The sequence below is a fragment of the Lepidochelys kempii genome, chromosome 16 (assembly GCF_965140265.1).
Source record: "Lepidochelys kempii isolate rLepKem1 chromosome 16, rLepKem1.hap2, whole genome shotgun sequence".
Taxonomy (NCBI): Eukaryota; Metazoa; Chordata; order Testudines; family Cheloniidae; genus Lepidochelys; species Lepidochelys kempii.
Window position 1 is genome coordinate 29,753,343 of NC_133271.1, and position 18,393 is coordinate 29,771,735.

The window sequence follows — 18,393 nt, forward strand, 5'->3', positions numbered from 1 at the left end:
AAAACATCATCCTGATCACCATGGATGTAGAAGCTCTTTACCCCAATATTCCACCCGAGGATGGACTACAAGCTGTCAAGAACAGTATCCCTGATGTAGCCACGGCACACGTGGTGGCAGAGCTTTGTGACTTTGTCCTCACCCACAACCATTTCAGATTTGGGGACAACCTATACCTTCAAGGCAGCGGCACTGCTATGGGTACCCGCATGGCCCGACCATATTCCAACACTTTTATGGCTGACTTAGAACAACGCTTCCTCAGCGCTTGTCCCCAGCACCCCTCCTCTACTTACGCTACATTGATGACATCTTCATCATATGGACCCATGGGAAGGAGGCCCTTGAAGAATTCCACCTGGATTTCAACAATTTCCATCTCACCATCAACCTCTGCCTGAACCAATCCACATAAGAGATCCACTTCCTGGACACTACAGTGGAAATAGGTGATGGTCACAAACACCACCCTATACCGGAAACCTACTGACTGCTATACTTACCTACATGCCTCCAGCTTCCATCCAGGACACATCACACAATCCATTGCCTACAGCCAAGCCTTAAGATACAACCGCATTTGCTCCAATCCCTCAGACAGAGACAAACACTTATAAGATCTCTATTAACCATTCTTAAAACTACAATACCCACCTGGGGAAGTGAGAAAACAGATTGACAGAGTGAGATGGGTACCCAGAAGTCACCTACTACAGGACAGGCCCAACAAGGAAAATAACAGAACACCACTGGCCATCACGTACAGCCCCCAGATAAAACCTCTCCAGCACATCATTAACGATCTGCAATCTATCCTGGAAAACAATCCCCCACTCTCACAAGCCTTGGGAGGTAGGCCAATCCTCGCTTACAGACAGCCCCCCAACCTGAAGCAAATAATCACCAGCAACTACACACCACATCACAGAAACACTAGCACAGGAATCAATTCCTGTAACAAAAGCCATTGCCTTCTCTGTCCCCACCTCTACTCTAGCAACACCATCACAGGACTCAACCACACCAACCATACCAGAAGAGGCTCATTCACTTGCACATCTACTAATGTGATATATGCCATCATGTGCCAGCAATGCTCCTCTGCCATGTACATTGGCCAAACCAGACAGTTTCTATGTAAAAGGATAAATGGACACAAGTCAGACATCAGAATGGTAACACACAAAAGCCAGTAGGAGAACACTTCAATCTCCCTGGACACTCAATAACAGATTTAAAAGTAGCCATCCTTCAATAAAAAATCTTCAAAAACAGACTTCAAAGAAAAAAAGGAGTACTTGTGGCACCTTAGAGACTAACCAATTTATTTGAGCATAAGCTTTTGTGAGCTACAGCTCACTTCATCAGATGCATACTATGGAAAGTGTAGAAGATCTTTTTATATACACACAAAGCATGAAAAAATACCTCCTCCCACCCCACTCTCCAGCTGGTAATAGCTTATCTAAAGTGATCACTCTCCTTACAATGTGTATGATAATCAAGTTGGGCCATTTCCAGCACAAATCCAGGTTCTCTCACCCCCCCCCCACACACACACACAAGGTAACCTATTTCCCCTTGTTTTTTCCTACCCCCCCCCCCAGACGTTCTTGTTAAACCCTGGATTTGTGCTGGAAATGGCCCACCTTGATTATCATACACATTGTAAGGAGAGTGATCACTTTAGATAAGCTATTACCAGCAGGAGAATGGGTGGGAGGAGGTATTTGTTCATGCTTTGTGTGTGTATATAAAAAGATCATCTACACTTTCCACAGTATGCATCCGATGAAGTGAGCTGTAGCTCACGAAAGCCCTTATGCTCAAATAAATTGGTTAGTCTCTAAGGTGCCACAAGTACTCCTTTTCTTTTTGCAAATACAAACTAACATGGCTGTTACTCTGAGACTTCAAAGAGAAACTGCTGAGCTACAATTCATTTGCAAACTGAACATCAATCTTGGCTTGAATAGGGACTGGGAGTGACTGGCTCACGACAAAAGAAATTTTCCCTCTCGGTATTGACACCTCCTCAACAATTATTGGGAGTGGACTACATCCACCCTAACTAAATTGGCTTTCAACATTGGTTCTCCACTTGTAAGGTAACTCCCTTCTCTTCATGTGCCAATATGTATTTATGCCTGTATCTGTAATTTTCACTCCATGCATCTGAAGAAGTGGGTTTTTTACCCACGAAAGCTTATGCCCATATAAATCTGTTAGTCTTTAAGTTGCCACCAGACTCCTCATGTTTTCATATATTCTCTGTAATTTTATGCTTTTAAAGTGTGTTTTAGTTTTTTGAATGGTTATGCATTTCATAATTTTTCTCTCTCTTACACTTAAATTTAATTCTTTGAGTAGTGAGTTCTAAAATGCCTAACCTGTCCTGGATGAAGTAATTATCCTTATAGTAACTTTTTAAAAATACATATTATATCTACGTTTTTTGTTTCTACTGTGGCGCACATCCGTACAGTACTTTGATGCACATAACAAGATTTATTCCACACATAGATGGAAAAAATTAGAGGGAACATTGCCATCAGCAATGTTCCCTCTAATTTTTGACAGACCGTGTGCACAAAAAATTTCTTCTGTGCAAATTGTTGCGCGCATGGTGTTTTGCCGTGTGCGTGGGGTTTAGGATCTGTGTGCGCGTACACACACACAGCTTAGAGGGAACAGTGGCTATCAGCCCATCAAAATTGCTGCTTGGCGGTGGAAGAGAGCAAGGTAGAAGGCTGAGAGGTGGACAGTTTCCTTCCCTGACGTATCAGTCTCTTTTGATGTGGTTCATATGGCCTCTGGGAGGTCAGGAATTGAGCAGGACTGGATCTCTGAGCTATCTGGGACTTGCTAAGCTTTCTCTTGTAGGCGCTTATATAAATCCCAACACAACACTTTTGAAGCACCTGGAGGAGAGGAGGTTGAACAGTCAATGTGGATTCACCAAGGGCAAGTCATGTCTGACCAACCTGATTACCTTCTATGATGAGATAACTGGCTCTGTGGATATGGGGAAAATGGTGGACATGATATATCTTGACTTTAGCAAAGCTTTTGATATGGTCTCCCACAGTATTCTTGCCAGCAAGTTAAAGAAGTATAGATTGAATGAATGGATTATACGGTGGATAAAAAGCTGGCTAGATCGCTGGGCTCAATTAGTAGTGATCAACGGCTCAATGTCTAGTTGGCAGCCTGTATCAAGCGGAGTGCGCCGGGGTCAGTGCTGGGGCCAGTTTTGTTCAACATCTTCATTAATGATCTGAATGATGGGATGGAGTGCACCCTCAGCAAGTTCGCAGAAGACACTAAGCTGGGGGGGAGAGGTAGATACACTGGAGGATAGGAATAGGGTCCAGAGTGACCTAGACAAATTGGAGGATTGGGCCAAAAGAAATCTAATGAGGTTCAACAAGGACAAGTGCAGAGTCCTGCACTTAGGACAGACGAATCCCATGCATTGCTACAGGCTGGCAACCGACTGGCTAAGCAGCAGTTCTGCAGAAAAGGACCTGGACATTACAGTGGACAAAAAGCTGGATGAAAGTCAAGAGTGTGCCCTTGTTGCCAAGAAGGCTAACTGCATATTGGGCTGTATAAGTACGGGCATTGCCAGCAGATCGAGGGAAGTGATTATTCCCCCTTATTCAGCACTGGTGAGACCACATGTGGAGTACTGCATCCAGTTTTGGGCCCCCACTACAGAAGTGATGTGGACAAATTGGAGAGTCCAGCAGAGGGCAACGAAAATGATTAGGGGGCTGGGGCACATGATTTATGAGGTGAGGCTGAGGGAACTAGGCTTATTTAGTCTACAGAAGACTGAGGGGGGTATTTTATAGCAGCCTTCAACTACCTGAAGGGGGAATTCCAAAGAGGATGGAGCTAGGCTGTTTCCAGTGCTGGCAGATGACAGAACAAGGAGCAATGGTCTCATGTTGCAGTGTGGGAGGTCTAGGTCAGATATTAGGAAAAACATTTCACTAGGAGGGTGGTGAAGCACTGGAATGGGTTACACCTAGGGAAGTGGTGGAATCTCCATCCTTAGTGGTTTTTAAGGCCCATCTTGGCAAAGCCCTGGTTGGGATGATTTAGTTGGGGTTGGTCCTACTTTGAGCAGGGGGGTTGGACTAGATGGCCTCCTGAGGACTCTTCCAATCCTAATCTTCTATGATAACATACGGTAGCCCTAGAGTCCTTTAACGTTTGCAGAGATTCAGCCGTGGTGTCCACAAATAATGCAGACCCATCAAAAAAGGTCCTCAACCGTATTCACTTCATCAGAAGATGGAGATATTCGCTCTAGGAAAGATCTCTTCATCTGCTCTAGCTTCCTGCTCCTCAAAGGTTTCTTCTTGAAGGTCAGGTCTCTTAGAGGGAGCAGATGATGCATGTTGTCTCTCTCTGCGATGGGTGGTGCTCAATGCCATGGAGAATTGTTGGTGACAGGCTGCCCAAGAGTCCCAATATAGCTAAGGAGGTGGTGCATAAGACATAGGATGAGGAGGCACTCCTGGTGCTCATACCAGCAAGATGTTGGTTGCAATCTTGTGGCACATGTAGTTATAGACTCAGAGACTTCTGAAACGGGGCCTCTATAGGAGTGAGGGGGAGAACCCTGAATTGATATTTGAGACACAGAGGCATGGCCTTCATCAGAATCCCCTTCCTCAAACTGACTCTTGAATGGTGGAGCACCTGGAGAAATCTGAGGTGCAACTGTTAGTACTGGGCAAACTTCAGGCAATCTCAACGTCTTTGGTACTGACAGTATGTCGGAGCCAAGCAGCTGAGACTAGGGCATCTCAGATATAGCCAGGTCCACAGGAAAACAAAACTCCTGCGATACTGAGTGTGCTGTGTGTTATTTATGAGATAAAATGTTATCTCCCTGTTTTTTCTGGCTCTGGAAAGCTACTACTATTACTAACTAATTACACTAATGCTAAGACCTTTTTCAACTATCTACTAGAATAAGAAATAAGGACAAAGTTGAGGAAATCTCAAGAGGGACAACTGTCAGATCTCCATCTCAGGCTAAAGATGCTGAGAAGGAACAGAGGGAAGTTCCCTCGTGCAGTGCTATATAACAGCAGCATGGGGCACAAGGCTGACTATCACGCACGTGCAGGCCGAACGGATGTTGCTATGAGAAGTAGTCAATCAAAGCCACAGGAGGCGCTAGCACACCTAGAGTGGAGCACTTGCAGAAGAAGGTGCATTCTGAAAGTTGAAAGAGGTAAGGCAATGAAAAAAAAATACTTGTCAAGACAAGAGAAGACTGAGGAACTTCAGAGGTGTCTTAAAAAGCTAAGTAAATGAGAGAAAAAGTAGCATGATAGTAGTTGAAATACAGTATCGACAAATACAAAGTAATACACATGAAAAGGAATAATCTGAACTATGCCTATACATTACTGGTTCTAATTTACTGTAACCGCTCTGAAAAGCCACCTACATGGGCATCATTGCAGACAGCTCAACAAAGACCTCTGTTCATCATACAGCAGCACTCTAAAATGTTAGGATACGTAAAGAGATGGGACAGAATATATTATAATGCTATTATGCAAGTCAATCATACACCCTCACCTGGACTTCTGATCACCTCATTGCAACAAATATAGCAGAAACAGATGGGGTCCAGATACAGGCAGAGAACATTACTAGAGGCATGGAAAGATGTATGGATGAAGAGAATGGAAAAAGATTGAAATTGTTGCAATTTTGAGCTGTATTCACAGTGGCTTTATGGATCTGGGAAGTTATAGCCCCACTCTACACAGCTCTCATAGAGCTGTACATGGAACGCTGCATTCATTTCTTGCAAAACATAACACTCTATGTGGCACATTAGCAAGGCCAGTTAAGGTTTGTTAAAGTTGTTTTACACTTTTCATTATTACCGGTCTTCAGTTGCTTATACCGAGGGCTGTCAGTTAATCAGTTAACTCAAGCGATTAACTCAAAACAAATTAACTCGATTAAAAAAAATTTAGTGTGATTAAAACTGTGATTAATCACGATGTTAAACAATAGTAGAATACCAATTTAAAATTATAAATATTTTTGGATGTTCTTGTACATTTTCAAATATACGGATTTCAATTACAACACAGAATACAAAGTATACAGTGCTCACTTTACATTATTACAAATATTAGCACTGTAAAAAAGAAACAAATGAAACAGTATTTTTCAATTCACCTCATACAAGTACTGTAGTGGCAATCTCTATTGTGAAAGTGCAAGTTACAAAAGTAGATTTTTTTTGTTACATAACTGCACTCAAAAACAAAACAATGTAAAACTTTAGAGCCTACAGGTCCACTCAGTCCTATTTTTTTTTCCAGTCAACTGCTAAGACAAACAAGTTTATTTACATTTATGAGAGATAATGCTGCCCACTTCTTATTTACAATGTCACCTGAAAGTGAGAACAGGTGTTCACATGGCACTTTTGGAGTCGGCACTGCAAGGTATTTACATGCCCGACATGCTAAACATTTGTATACCCCTTCATGCTGCATTTACTACAGTAACTCCTCACTGAACGTTGTAGTTATGTTCCTGAAAAATGCTACTTTAAGCGAAATGATGTTAAACAAACCCAATTTCCCCATAAGAATTAATGTAAATGGGGGGAGGTTAGGTTCCAAGGAAATTTTTTTTGCCAGACAAAAGACTATATCTATCTATCTATCTGCGTGCATGTGCGCGCACACACACACAAAAACAATTTAATACTGTACACAGCAATGATGATTGCGAAGCTTAGTTGAGGTGGTAGAGTCAGAGGGTGGGAAATTTCCCAGGGAATGCCTTACTGCTAAATGATGAACTAGCACACTCAGCTGAGCCCTCAAGGGTTAACACATTGTTGTTAATGTAGCCTCACACTCTAAGAGGCAGCACAAATGGAGGGAGCAGACACAGCTTGGCAGTGGCAGTTTCCCTGTGGAAACTGAATGTGATGATGAACCCACACTATCCCACTGGAGTGCACCACTCCCTCCACTTTCCAAAGTGCTGTGTGTGTGTGTGTGTGCACGAGAGATGTGCATTGCCCCTTTAAGTATGCTAATCCCACTCTCAGTACACTGCCTTTTTAAGCAGATCAGCAAATTGAGACAGCAACTGCTGCCAGCAAGCTTCCTCTATCCTGATCCCTGTCCTGTCCACCAACCCCCGCTCTGTGGAGATGGGGTACAGGAGCGGGAGGATAGGAGTGGGGGGAGGACACCCTGACATCAGCACCCCTCTGTCCCCCTTCCCCCCCTCCCCCCCACACAGCAAGCACGAGGCTCCTGGGAGCAGCTCCAAGGCAGAGGGCAGGAGCAGCACACGGCAGTGGGGGGAGGGACACCTGAAGTGCCCAGCAATTGATAGCCTGCTAGGCAGCTGCCACACAGGAAACTTAGGAGAGCTGATAGGGGAGCTGCTGGTCCACCCTGGTTCCAAGCCCCCACCAGCTAGCTCCAAAAGGCTGCTCTTCCTGCAAGCAGTGGACAAAGCAGGCGGCTGCCAAACTATGTTATAAATGCGCAACTTTAAACGAGCATGTTCTCTAATTGATCAGAGACATAACAAAAACAACATTAACCAGGACGATGTTAAGTGAGGAGTTACTGTATTCCAGAGGACATGATTCCATGCTGATGACGAGTTCTGCTCGATAACGATCCAAAGCAGTGTGGACTGACGTGTGTTCATTTTCATCATCTGAGTCACATGCTACCAAAAGAAGGTTGATTTACTTTTTTGGTGGTTCAGGTTCTGCAGTTTCCGAATCAGAGTGTTGTTCTTTTAAGACTTCTGACGGCATGTTCCACACCTCGTCCCTCAGATTTTCGAAGGCACTTCAGATTCTTAAACCTCGGATCGAGTGCTGTAGGTCTTTAGAAATCTCACATTGGTAATTTCTTTGCGTTTTGCCAAATCTGCAATGAAAGTGTTCCTAAATTGAAGAACATATTCTGGGTCATCATCCAAGATTGCCATAACAGGAAATATATGGCAAAATGCAGGTAAAACCACAGAGCAGACGACATACAATTCTCCCCCAAGAAGTTCAGTCACTATTTAAATAACGCTTTTTTTTTTTTTTAAACGAGCATCATCAGCATGGAAGCATGTCACCTAGAATTATGGCTGAAGCATGACAAGGCATACAAATGTTTAGCATATCTGGGCTGTAAATACCTTACAGCACCGGCTACAACAATGCCACACAAACACCTGTTCTCACTTTCAGGTGACATTGTAAATAAGAAGAGGGCAGCATTATCTCCTATAAATGTAAACAAACTTGTTTGTGTTAGCAATTGGCTGAACAAGAAGTAGGACTAAGCGAATTTGTAGACGCTAATGTTTTACAGAACTACAAAAACAAAACAATTTAACCAAAAAAAAAAAAATCTACATTTGTAAGTTGTACTTTCTCAATAAAAAGATTGCACTACAGTACTTGTATAAGATGAACTGAAAATATTATTTCTTGTTTCTTTACAGTGCAAATATTTGTAATCAAAAATAGTATAAAGTGAGCACTGTATACTTTTTATTCTGTGTTGTAATTTAAATCAATATACTTGAAAATGTAGAAAACCTCCAAAAATATTTAAATAAATGGTATTCTATTATTAACAGTGCAATTAAAACTGTGATTAATCGAGGTTTTTTATCTCATAAATCACGATTTTTTAAAAAAATTTTGACAGTCCTACTTTTACATCATAGGTCCATCCTTGGTGTCTGCATCAAGTGTTTTTTTTTTTTTTTCTTTTTATTGAGGAGGATAAAAAAGGGTTGTATAAGATTTGGAAAAATAAATTGCACAAACATGCTGGAATTTGGCTCCACATTAGAAAAGAATGCTTAATGAAAATTATTCTACTCTGAGTAGATTACTTTGCACACTTGAAGTGGACCCCATCTATTAGTATTTCTAAGTACTTTTCAATGTGACCTCTGAACTCCAAATACATACAGTTAGTATAGTTATTCTCAAAGGAGGCTCATCTCGCTCAGCACATGCATGCGCTACTTCTTGGAGCATTCTGTACCAAAAAATTAAAAATTCTGCAAATATTATTTGCCAAAATAACACTACACAATCACACCAGTTTCAATTATTTTGGTAATTTATTTCAAAAATACCTGTCAGCAAGTATGTCTAACAATACAGACACACACAAAAGCTCCCCCAGGAGCAGAGAGTTAAAGAAACCCCTATGACATCCCAGTTCCTGTTTCTTTCCCCAAGCCCAGTCGGAGGGCCAGACACCCACAATCCCTCCCCACCAGAACCCAGCCATGGTGCCCCACCCCAGCCAACCAATACACCCAAGCCCCCTCTCACTCAGAGCCCAGCTGCTGCCCAGCTGCTGCCCCCCACCAGCCCAGATACCCACCTCTTCTCCCGCTCCGACCCTGAGCCCAAATACCCACAGCCTCTCCTCAGGAACCAATCACTATAACAAATCTCATTGCCTACTCTGTCCCCATATCTACTCTAGCAATACCATCAGAGGACCCAACCACATCAGCCACACCATCAGGGACTCATTCACCTGCACATCTACTAATGTGATACATGCTATCATGTGCCAGCAATGCCCTTCTGCCATGTATATTGGCCAAACCAGACAGGCTCTACGTATAAGAATAAATGGACACAAATCGGACATCAGGAATGGTAATATACAAAAGCCAGTAGGAGAACACTTCGATCTTCCTGGACATTCTATAACAGATTTAAAAGTAGCCATCCTTAAAAAAAAAACTTCAAAAACAGACTTCAAAGAGAAACAGCAGGACTAAAATTCATTCACAAATTTAACACCATTAACTGGGGCTTGAATAGGGACTGGGAGTGGCTGGCTCACTATAAAAGCGACTTTCCCTCTCCTGGAATTGATACCTCCTCATCAATTATTGGGAGTGGACTACATCCACCCTGATTGAATTGGCCCTGTCAACATTAGTTCTCCACTTGTGAGGTAACTCCCTTCTCTTCATTTGTCAGTATAATAATGCCTGCATCTGTAATTTTCACTCCATGCATCTGAGGTGGGCTTTTTACCCACAAAAGCTTATGCACAAAGGAATCTGTTAGTCTTTAAGGTGCCACCAGACTCCTTGTTGAACAAGTTCTTAGAATACATTGGTGACAACATTTTGTTTCAGAAGGTAGAGGATGTAGCTAGAGGGTGGCTTTTTAGATTTGATTCTAAAAGGGAGAAATGGGTTGAGAATCTGAAGCTGGAAGTCAACTTGGGTGAAAGTAACCAAGAAATGATAGACTTCGTAATTTTAAGGAAAGGAATGAACAGCAGAAAAAAGACAAGGACTTCATAATAGCAGACTCAACAAACTCAGAAGTAGGATTCCTTGGGAAGGAAATCTTAAATAAATGGGAGTTCAGGAGTGCGGCTGGTTTCTAAAAAGAACAATATTAAAAGTCACAACAGCAAACTATTCAAATGCAGAGAAAAGATAGAATAGTAAGAGACCCATATAGCTGCATCAGGACCTTTTAAATGACCTGAAAAATCAAAAAGGAATCATAAAAAAGTGGAAATAAGGACAAATTCCTCAGAATGGGTATAAAAAAAAACAGCACAAGCATGTAGAAACAAATCAGAAAGGCTAAGGCACAAAATGAGTTACAACCAGGAAGGAATGTAAGACAAGAAGAAGAGGTTCTCTAAATACATTAGAAGTATGAGAATAATGAAGAAAAGTATGTCCACTACTGAAGAGGGAAGGGGAGCAAACAACAGATAATATAGAAAAGGCTGAAACGTTTGTAGCTTTTTTTGCTTCAGTCTTCATTAAAAAGATTAATTGTGACAAGATGCATAACAATAACAAAAGAAAAGGAAAACAAGACAAAGGAGGGAAATAACAGGTTAAAGAATGTTTAGATACATTAGATGTATTCAAGTCAGCAGGGTTGGATGAAATTCACCCTTGAGTACTTATGGAACTTGCCAAAGCAATCTCTAAACCATTAGCTGGTGACTGAAAAGGGAAAACAAAGTGCATATCCTCAAAAAGGGGAAAAGGAATTATAGATCAGTCTGCCTTTGATACTCAAAGATACCTGAACAAATTATAAAACAATTTTTTCAAACCTGGAGGATAATAAGGTGATAAGTAATAGCCATGGATTTGACATGGATTTGTCAAGAAAAAAATATCATGCCAAATTAACCTAATTTCCTTCTTTGACAGAATAACAGGCATAGTGAAAGAGGGGGAAATAGTCATAATATATCTGAACTTTAGTAGGGCTTTTGACATTGTCCCACATGACATTATCATAAGCAAACTAGAGAAATATGGCCTAGATGAAATTACTGTGTGCACAACTGTTTGAAAGATCATACTTCAAGAGTAGTTGTCAATATTTCACTGTCAAGCTGGGAAGACATATTAAGTGGGCCCTGACACTATTCAATATTTTTTATTAATGACTTGGATAATGGAACAGAGACTATGCTTATAAAATCTGTTGAGGACACCGAGCTGGGAGGGGTTGTAAGTACTTCGGAGGACAGGATTAGAATGCAAAATTATCTTCATAAATTGGAGAAAAGGTTTGAAATCAATCAGATTGCATTCAGTAAAGACAAACGCAAAGTACTACACTTACAAAAGACAAAAAATCCAATGCACAAACACAAAATGCAGAATAACTACATAAAAAGATCTGAGGGTTATAGTTGATCACAAATTGAATGCGAGTCAACAATGTGATGCTACAGCTAAAAAGACAAATTAAATTTGGGATTTATTAACAGGAGTGTCGTATGTAAGATGGGAGATAACTGCTCAGCACCTGTGAGGCCTCAGCTGGGAAACTCAGTGTCCAGTTTTGGGCACCACACTTTATTACAGATGTCAACAAACTGAACAGAGTTCAGAGAAGAGCAAAAAAAAATAAAAGGTTTAGAAAACATGACCTGTGAGGAAAGGTTAATCAAATGGGGTATGATTAGTCTAAAGAAGAGACAGCTGATAACAGTCTTCAATTCTATAAAAGATTGGTAAGAGGACTCTGATTAACAGTTCTCCATGCCCATCGAAGTTAGGGCAAGAAGTAATCAGTTTATGGCTAGAGTCACAATGGAAATTTGGCATGCCAATGCTGAGCATTGCCACAATTAATTTTTAGGTGCCTAGAAAATCACCAGGCTGCACAAAGCTTGAGTTCAGCATGAATGTTCCCTACACAAAAATGAATGGGGAGAGATGGAACGGATGTGAACAAGCACTCAAAATATGATCCACAAAAGACAACTCACCTCCCTAGGCAGCTCCTCACCTAAGCTAGGCAGTGGGAGATGCCAAGCCAAGGGGTCTGTACTAAATCCCACCCCTCTCAGAGATAGCCACCTAAATCCAGGCGGCAAGGAAACACCTCCTTCTGCAGGGGATTCTCAGCTGCAAGCCCTTTCTTGGTGTTAGGCATCTACAACATTTTTGTGAGAGGGAGGATGAGGGCTACAACCTCCCTTCTGTTTGTCCACTGGTTAGTGTACTCACCTGGAAGGTGGGATACCTCCTCATTCAAGACCCCATTCCACTTGAGAGGCAGCATGGATCTGAGCAGGGATCTGCCATTTCTCAAGTGTCTGTCCTAGCTGCTGGACTATGTGATATTCTGATGCTGGGCTGCTCAGTCTCTCCTGTGAAATCGGTTTCATTCTTGATCATGGTGGATTTTAATTTAAATCGTGGTGATTTAAATTAACAATTTAAATCATCATATAATCACCAAATGGATAGCCTCCTTAAGTCATCAACTTTTCCATTTGTACTTCAGTTATTTTCTCAAGAGAAGTGCATTCTCATTGTATTGATTTATAGCTAGAGCCTTTACACTAAATTTAGTATATCTTATAGTGTGCCCTCATAGGCAGCAAAAACTATTTATATTTATCTTAAACAATTATAAAGCTTAATGTTTTCAGATTCTTAATTGTACATTTTTAGTATGCTAGAAAATGGTGAATGATATATTGCTTATTTACTACATAATTAACTTATTGTCAAGATGCATTAGGATGGTAACTGAAATTTTGTTAAACAACCTTAAATGTTTTGGATACATTAACCCCTCTTATCAAAACATTTCACATTTACAACTACATTTATTGAACACAAGGGTTAATTGTAGTCAGTGAATTAAACTGATTATTTCAGGTCAGCCTAGGAAAATTTTCAAATATGCTGAATAGAAAATAACTAGAGCTTAAGTTCTTATTCACTCATTTTCAAGAGAATGAGGACAGTCTAATAAATTAGTTAGGCTGTCCTTTAAACTTATAAAGCTAGTAAATCTCATCCCTTCCCTCATTTTTATTGATAGACCAAAAGAGAAAGACAAGTTTCCTATGTTTCGACTCCCAATCGATTTTTCAAGTTTCAATGAATTAGTCCACATGAAGAAAATATTCTCTCTGTGCCTGCAGAAGAGGTTATTTATGTCAAAAGCTGAGTTAGTACTTCAAGAAACTCTCGTTCCAAGTGTTTAGCTGGTGACTTCCACCAGTTCAGTGGTGTGACTTTCTTTAAAACACTATCAGGTAACAGGTACTGCTTGAATAGTTCACCTGCAGCCCTGAAATTTATTATTGTTGGCATGACTGATGGGGGATTATAAGATATTCATGTCTTTTCAAAGATAATTGCTCATGGCTCAGATATCTCCTCAGTCAGCTCCTTGAGTATTCTAGGATGCATTTCATCAAGCCCTGGTGACTTGAAGACATCTAATTTGTTTAAGTAATTTTTAACTTGTTCTTTCCCTATTTTAGCCTCTTCTGATCCTACCTCACTTCCACTGGTATTCACTATGTTAGATGTCCAATCACCACCAACCTTCTTGGAGGGGTTCACCTTCAGCAGGGGGTTCATTAGCATATCCACTGACACCAAAATGCTTGGAAGAAACCCCTACCCCTGCCTTAAAGGAACAGAGTTAGTTTTCACAAGTACAGCAGGAACAACATTTTGCAAAAGTGGGGCCTGGATTGGGGAACCCTCTGTCCCCCCTCTCTGTCCCCAGGTGGTCAGTTGTGTGGCTGCTCCCCTCCAGGAGGACAGTTACACAGTTCCCTCTTAAAACCTGAGCCACAGGTGAGGTGCCTGGGATTACAGATGCAGATCCAGCAAAATTTCTCCTGGGCAAGCCTTCCCCTGTAATTAATGGGGAGACATCCCTGTACTCCCCCACATTCCTCCTTAACTTCCTTCTCTGGGCCCCCCTCTAGGACATACACCCTGTGCTCCCTAGAGTGGAATCTATCCCCTGTTCAGCTGTGAGCTCACAACTGACAGACAGAACAGACTCCCCCCCGCCCTTCCCCATACTGGTAGGCATTGCACTCTCCTCCCTCTTTGAATTGGGTTTGCCTCCGGTTACAGAGCCCATGGAATCCACATCCACTGCAGCAGTCTTTAGGACTCCATCATTTTTCTCTGGGCTTTCCTCTAGGACACATTTTTCTATGCATTTTAGAGTGACTCCTGTTCCTTGCTTAACTGCAACTTCCTGGCAGCCAGCAACTTGGACAGTCTTCCTACCATCAGGCAAAACATTCCCATCCCCCCCCCCCCCCACACACCCTGGAGAAAAGCCTGTTTTAGCCTTGGGATAAGAGCTGACCTCAACCACTCCCACCCTTGTCAGCAGACAGTAATTCCTCTACAACAGTGGAGCAAAGAGACACTCTCCCATTTCCCCAGCAGTTTCTGTAACTTTACTTTTTCCTCTCTGGGGCTTCAGCACGAGATTCCTTCTTGCTGCTGCCAGACCCCAGGACAGCTTGAGCCACATTAAAAAAGCTGTTCCCCAAAATAATTTTTGTGAGATTATGAGGAATCGCAACCACGGTTAATTCAGCTTGCAAATCCTCAGTTTCCATGTGGAAACCAGTGGAAAGCCAGTGGATGGACTAGATGACCTCTTGGAGGTCCCTTCCAGCCCCACATTTCTATGATTTTATGTAGCCGATGGAGAAAGATAACAGAGACAAGCAAATATGAAGGATACCCTTAAAGGTGAGTCATATTCTCTGATCTTGAATGATCACTGCAAACACATCCCAAATATTATGTAGACGTTACAGTATCTCTCCATTCAGCCCCTCCCAGAAACTAAAGGAAATCCTCTCTTGATCACTGAGCAAGCCTCCTTCTGGTAAGTGTGAGGGGAGGAGAGTCCTTCCCTCAAACCATCCACACAGGGACTCCTATAAATTGATATTAATTTATCTCTTCCTTCATCTCCTGTAACGATGCTGCCTTTGGTGGGACACAACTGAGAGTATCAATTCAGGATAAATTGCTTACAGCAGGGCAGTTACAGCTCAAAGCTGTTATTGGGACAAATGGTTATGAAAACCAATACCCCAGTAAAAGAAAAATGGTTCTCTTGATCCCAAAGGGCCAAGCCCCAGAGCCAGGTCAATATATATCAGATCTTACCCACAAATCACACTGTTGCCAATCCTTTAGAATCTAAAATCTAAAGGTTTATTCATAAAAAGAAAGAAATATAGATGAGAGCTAAAATTGGTTAAATGAAATCAATTACATACAGTAATAGCAAAGTTCTCAGTTCAGGCTTGTAGCAGTGATGGAATAAACTGCAGGTTCACATCAAGTCTCTGGAGTACATCCACAGCTGGGATGGGTCATTCAGTCCTTTGTTCAGAGCTTCAGTTTGTAGCAAGGTTCCTCCAGAGGTATGAAGCAGGAGTGAAAACAAAATGGAGGAGTTTCCAGGGCCTTTTATATTCTCTGCCCTGTGGAAGGACACCCCTTTGTTCTTACTGTGGAAAATCACAGCAGCAAGGTGGAGTTTAGAGACAAATGGGCAAGTCACATGTCCATGCAACACTCAGTTCTTTACAGGCAACAGCCATGGCTCCCATGCTACCTTGAACGTTCCCAGGAAGACTTCTTATGTGGATTGGAGTCTCCCAAGGTCCATTGTCAGTTAAGTGTTTCTTGATTGGGCACTTAATTTGCAAATTCCTTTCTCAAGAAGCTGACCAAATGCTTCACTAAATGCTATTTAGAATCAAACACAATGAGATACAAGTACATAGCCAATATTTATAACTTCAACTACAAAAAGGCCACACATACAGACAGCATAATCATAACCAGCAAATCATAACCTTCTCAGACACCTCACACAACAACCTTTGTACAATATTTGCTGCAAATATATAACAGTGGTTGCAACAATGATCTATACGGTCACAGTTTATGTCAATAACATCACATCCCCAGAAAATGGTTTCACTGACATTTCATTGGAGGGATCCCACGTTTATTTTTCCTCCATGACTTGAGCAAATTTGCTCAGTTTGCAAGTTAAAATTAAAAAAAAAAGAAGTGCTACAAACTAGACCACTGATCAGCAAGTCATGATGTACCCATTCTATATCTCTCACAGAAGCAGTACCCTGATCCAACACACATAGCTCAGGTTGAGATGGTCCACAGAAATAAAGCATATTAGCACTTCTGTGAAACTGCGGCTCTCTCATCTTTCATTTAAAAAACATTAACAAACAAAATGTAATCCTCTAGCAATTATGGATGCGAAGAAAACTTCAAAAATTTAAACAGTGTAACTGATGCAGACACATCTATGCAAATCCGCAAAGAATAAAATAACTCAGAGGTGTCAACTGCCCCATTCATCTCACTGATATGTTAACTCCAATGCCTAAAGATGCTAACTTAAATACCATGATTGTTAATATTTTATTTCTTATGGACAGGGAGGATCACAAATCTGCACAATTTACTGAGAGTGACATCTCATTTTCATCCAAGTGAACGGTGTTTTGGAGATATTGCCAGCTATTTTTTTTCCCCCACGGTCAAGCCCAAGGAGCTCAGCAGAGGTCATAGACACATTCAAGCCCCAACAACTGGGAACCAAGCAGAGCTCAAAAAGCACAGTCATATCTACACAATGTACTCTGAGTAGTGTCTCATTTTGGTGATTCACATGGACAAAGCTTATTTTGGGGGTGGAATTTGGAAGGGTACCAACACCTTCCCTCCGCAATTTGACCCCTAACCGATGAGTGTTTGATAGGGGTACTTACAGTGCAGTTAAGGTATACATCACTGCCCCCCTTCATGTAAAGATTCCACAATTGTAAATTTGTTAGAAATTCTGTTGATGCACAAACCAAAATAAAGCCAATTCAGTATTCCATAGGGGTATATGCTCTGTATTGCTAAAGAATAATGGAGTTTGAGTTTTGCTGAACTCAGTGCTCTGGAAGGGCATGAGATACCAGTGGGCAACCTTAAATAACTTCATTAACACAGAGTTGTCAGTGAACAATCAGTAAGGTAAGCACCTATATGACTTTGCATATATCCAGGAAACAGATCTGTGAGAAAGAAGATGCTTATTTTTATTTAAAGCACAGTGATTTTTCAATCCGTAAGCACTCTTTAAAAGGCTATGGGGAGGTCTCTAACATTGGTGATGAGGGAGCAGTCAACAAATCAGCCTGTTCAAAATTAATAAAGCACAGCCTCGACAGAGCACTCTGCATATCATATAAATAGCCATATGTTCAAAATCTAAACTGAACCTATGGGTTAGAAAGTTACAAGGCTTGGCAGCCCTGGAAATGACAATCACCAGTTTACAGAATAAAAGGTGCATATACATTAAGCTATTGACTCTTTTTAAGAGTAACAGCCGTGTTCGTCTGTATTCGCAAAAAGAAAAGGAGTACTTGTGGCACCTTAGAGACTAACCAATTTATTTGAGCATGTGCTTTCGTGAGCTACATCGTATGCATCCGATGAAGTGAGCTGTAGCTCACAAAAGCTCATGCTCAAATAAATTGGTTAGTCTCTAAGGTGCCACAAGTACTCCTTTTCTTTTGACTCTTTTTAGACCACCCAAGAAGCAGTAAAAGAATGACTTCTCAAAGTGCTTGAGTCTTCATTACATACAGAACGTTTTGAAGTATCAGAGGGGTAGCCGTGTTAGTCTGTATCCACAAAACAACAAGGAGTCCGGTGGCACCTTAAAGGCTATCAGATTTATTTGGGCATAATCTTTCGTGGGTAAAAACCCACTTCTTCAGATGCATGGAGTGAAAATTACAGATCCAGACATAAATATATATTGACACATGAAGAGAAGGGAGTTACCTTACTGTGCCAATATATATTTATGACTAGATCTGTAATTTTCACTTCATGCATCTGAAGAAGTGGGTTTTTTACCCACGAAAGCTTATGCCCAAATAAATCTGTTAGTCTTTAAGGTGCCACCGGACAGAACATTTTGAGTGGACCATACACATGAGCCAGAGC

General features: G+C 41.4%; 1 protein-coding gene across 7 annotated transcripts in view; it reads right to left on the reverse strand.

The window, feature by feature from the left end:
- GARNL3 (GTPase activating Rap/RanGAP domain like 3) overlaps nt 1-18,393 on the reverse strand; it is a 238,284-nt gene that overhangs the window by 186,577 nt on the left and 33,314 nt on the right. For 2 of the 7 annotated variants that reach the window (XM_073314498.1, XM_073314497.1), the window contains exon 2: nt 7,773-7,955. The exons of the other annotated variants lie outside the window; for them this stretch is intronic. In XM_073314498.1, the coding sequence (XP_073170599.1) occupies nt 7,773-7,840 (68 nt within the window). In that variant the 5' untranslated portion in view covers nt 7,841-7,955. The remainder of the gene's footprint in view (nt 1-7,772; nt 7,956-18,393) is intronic. 7 annotated transcript variants of the gene reach the window in all.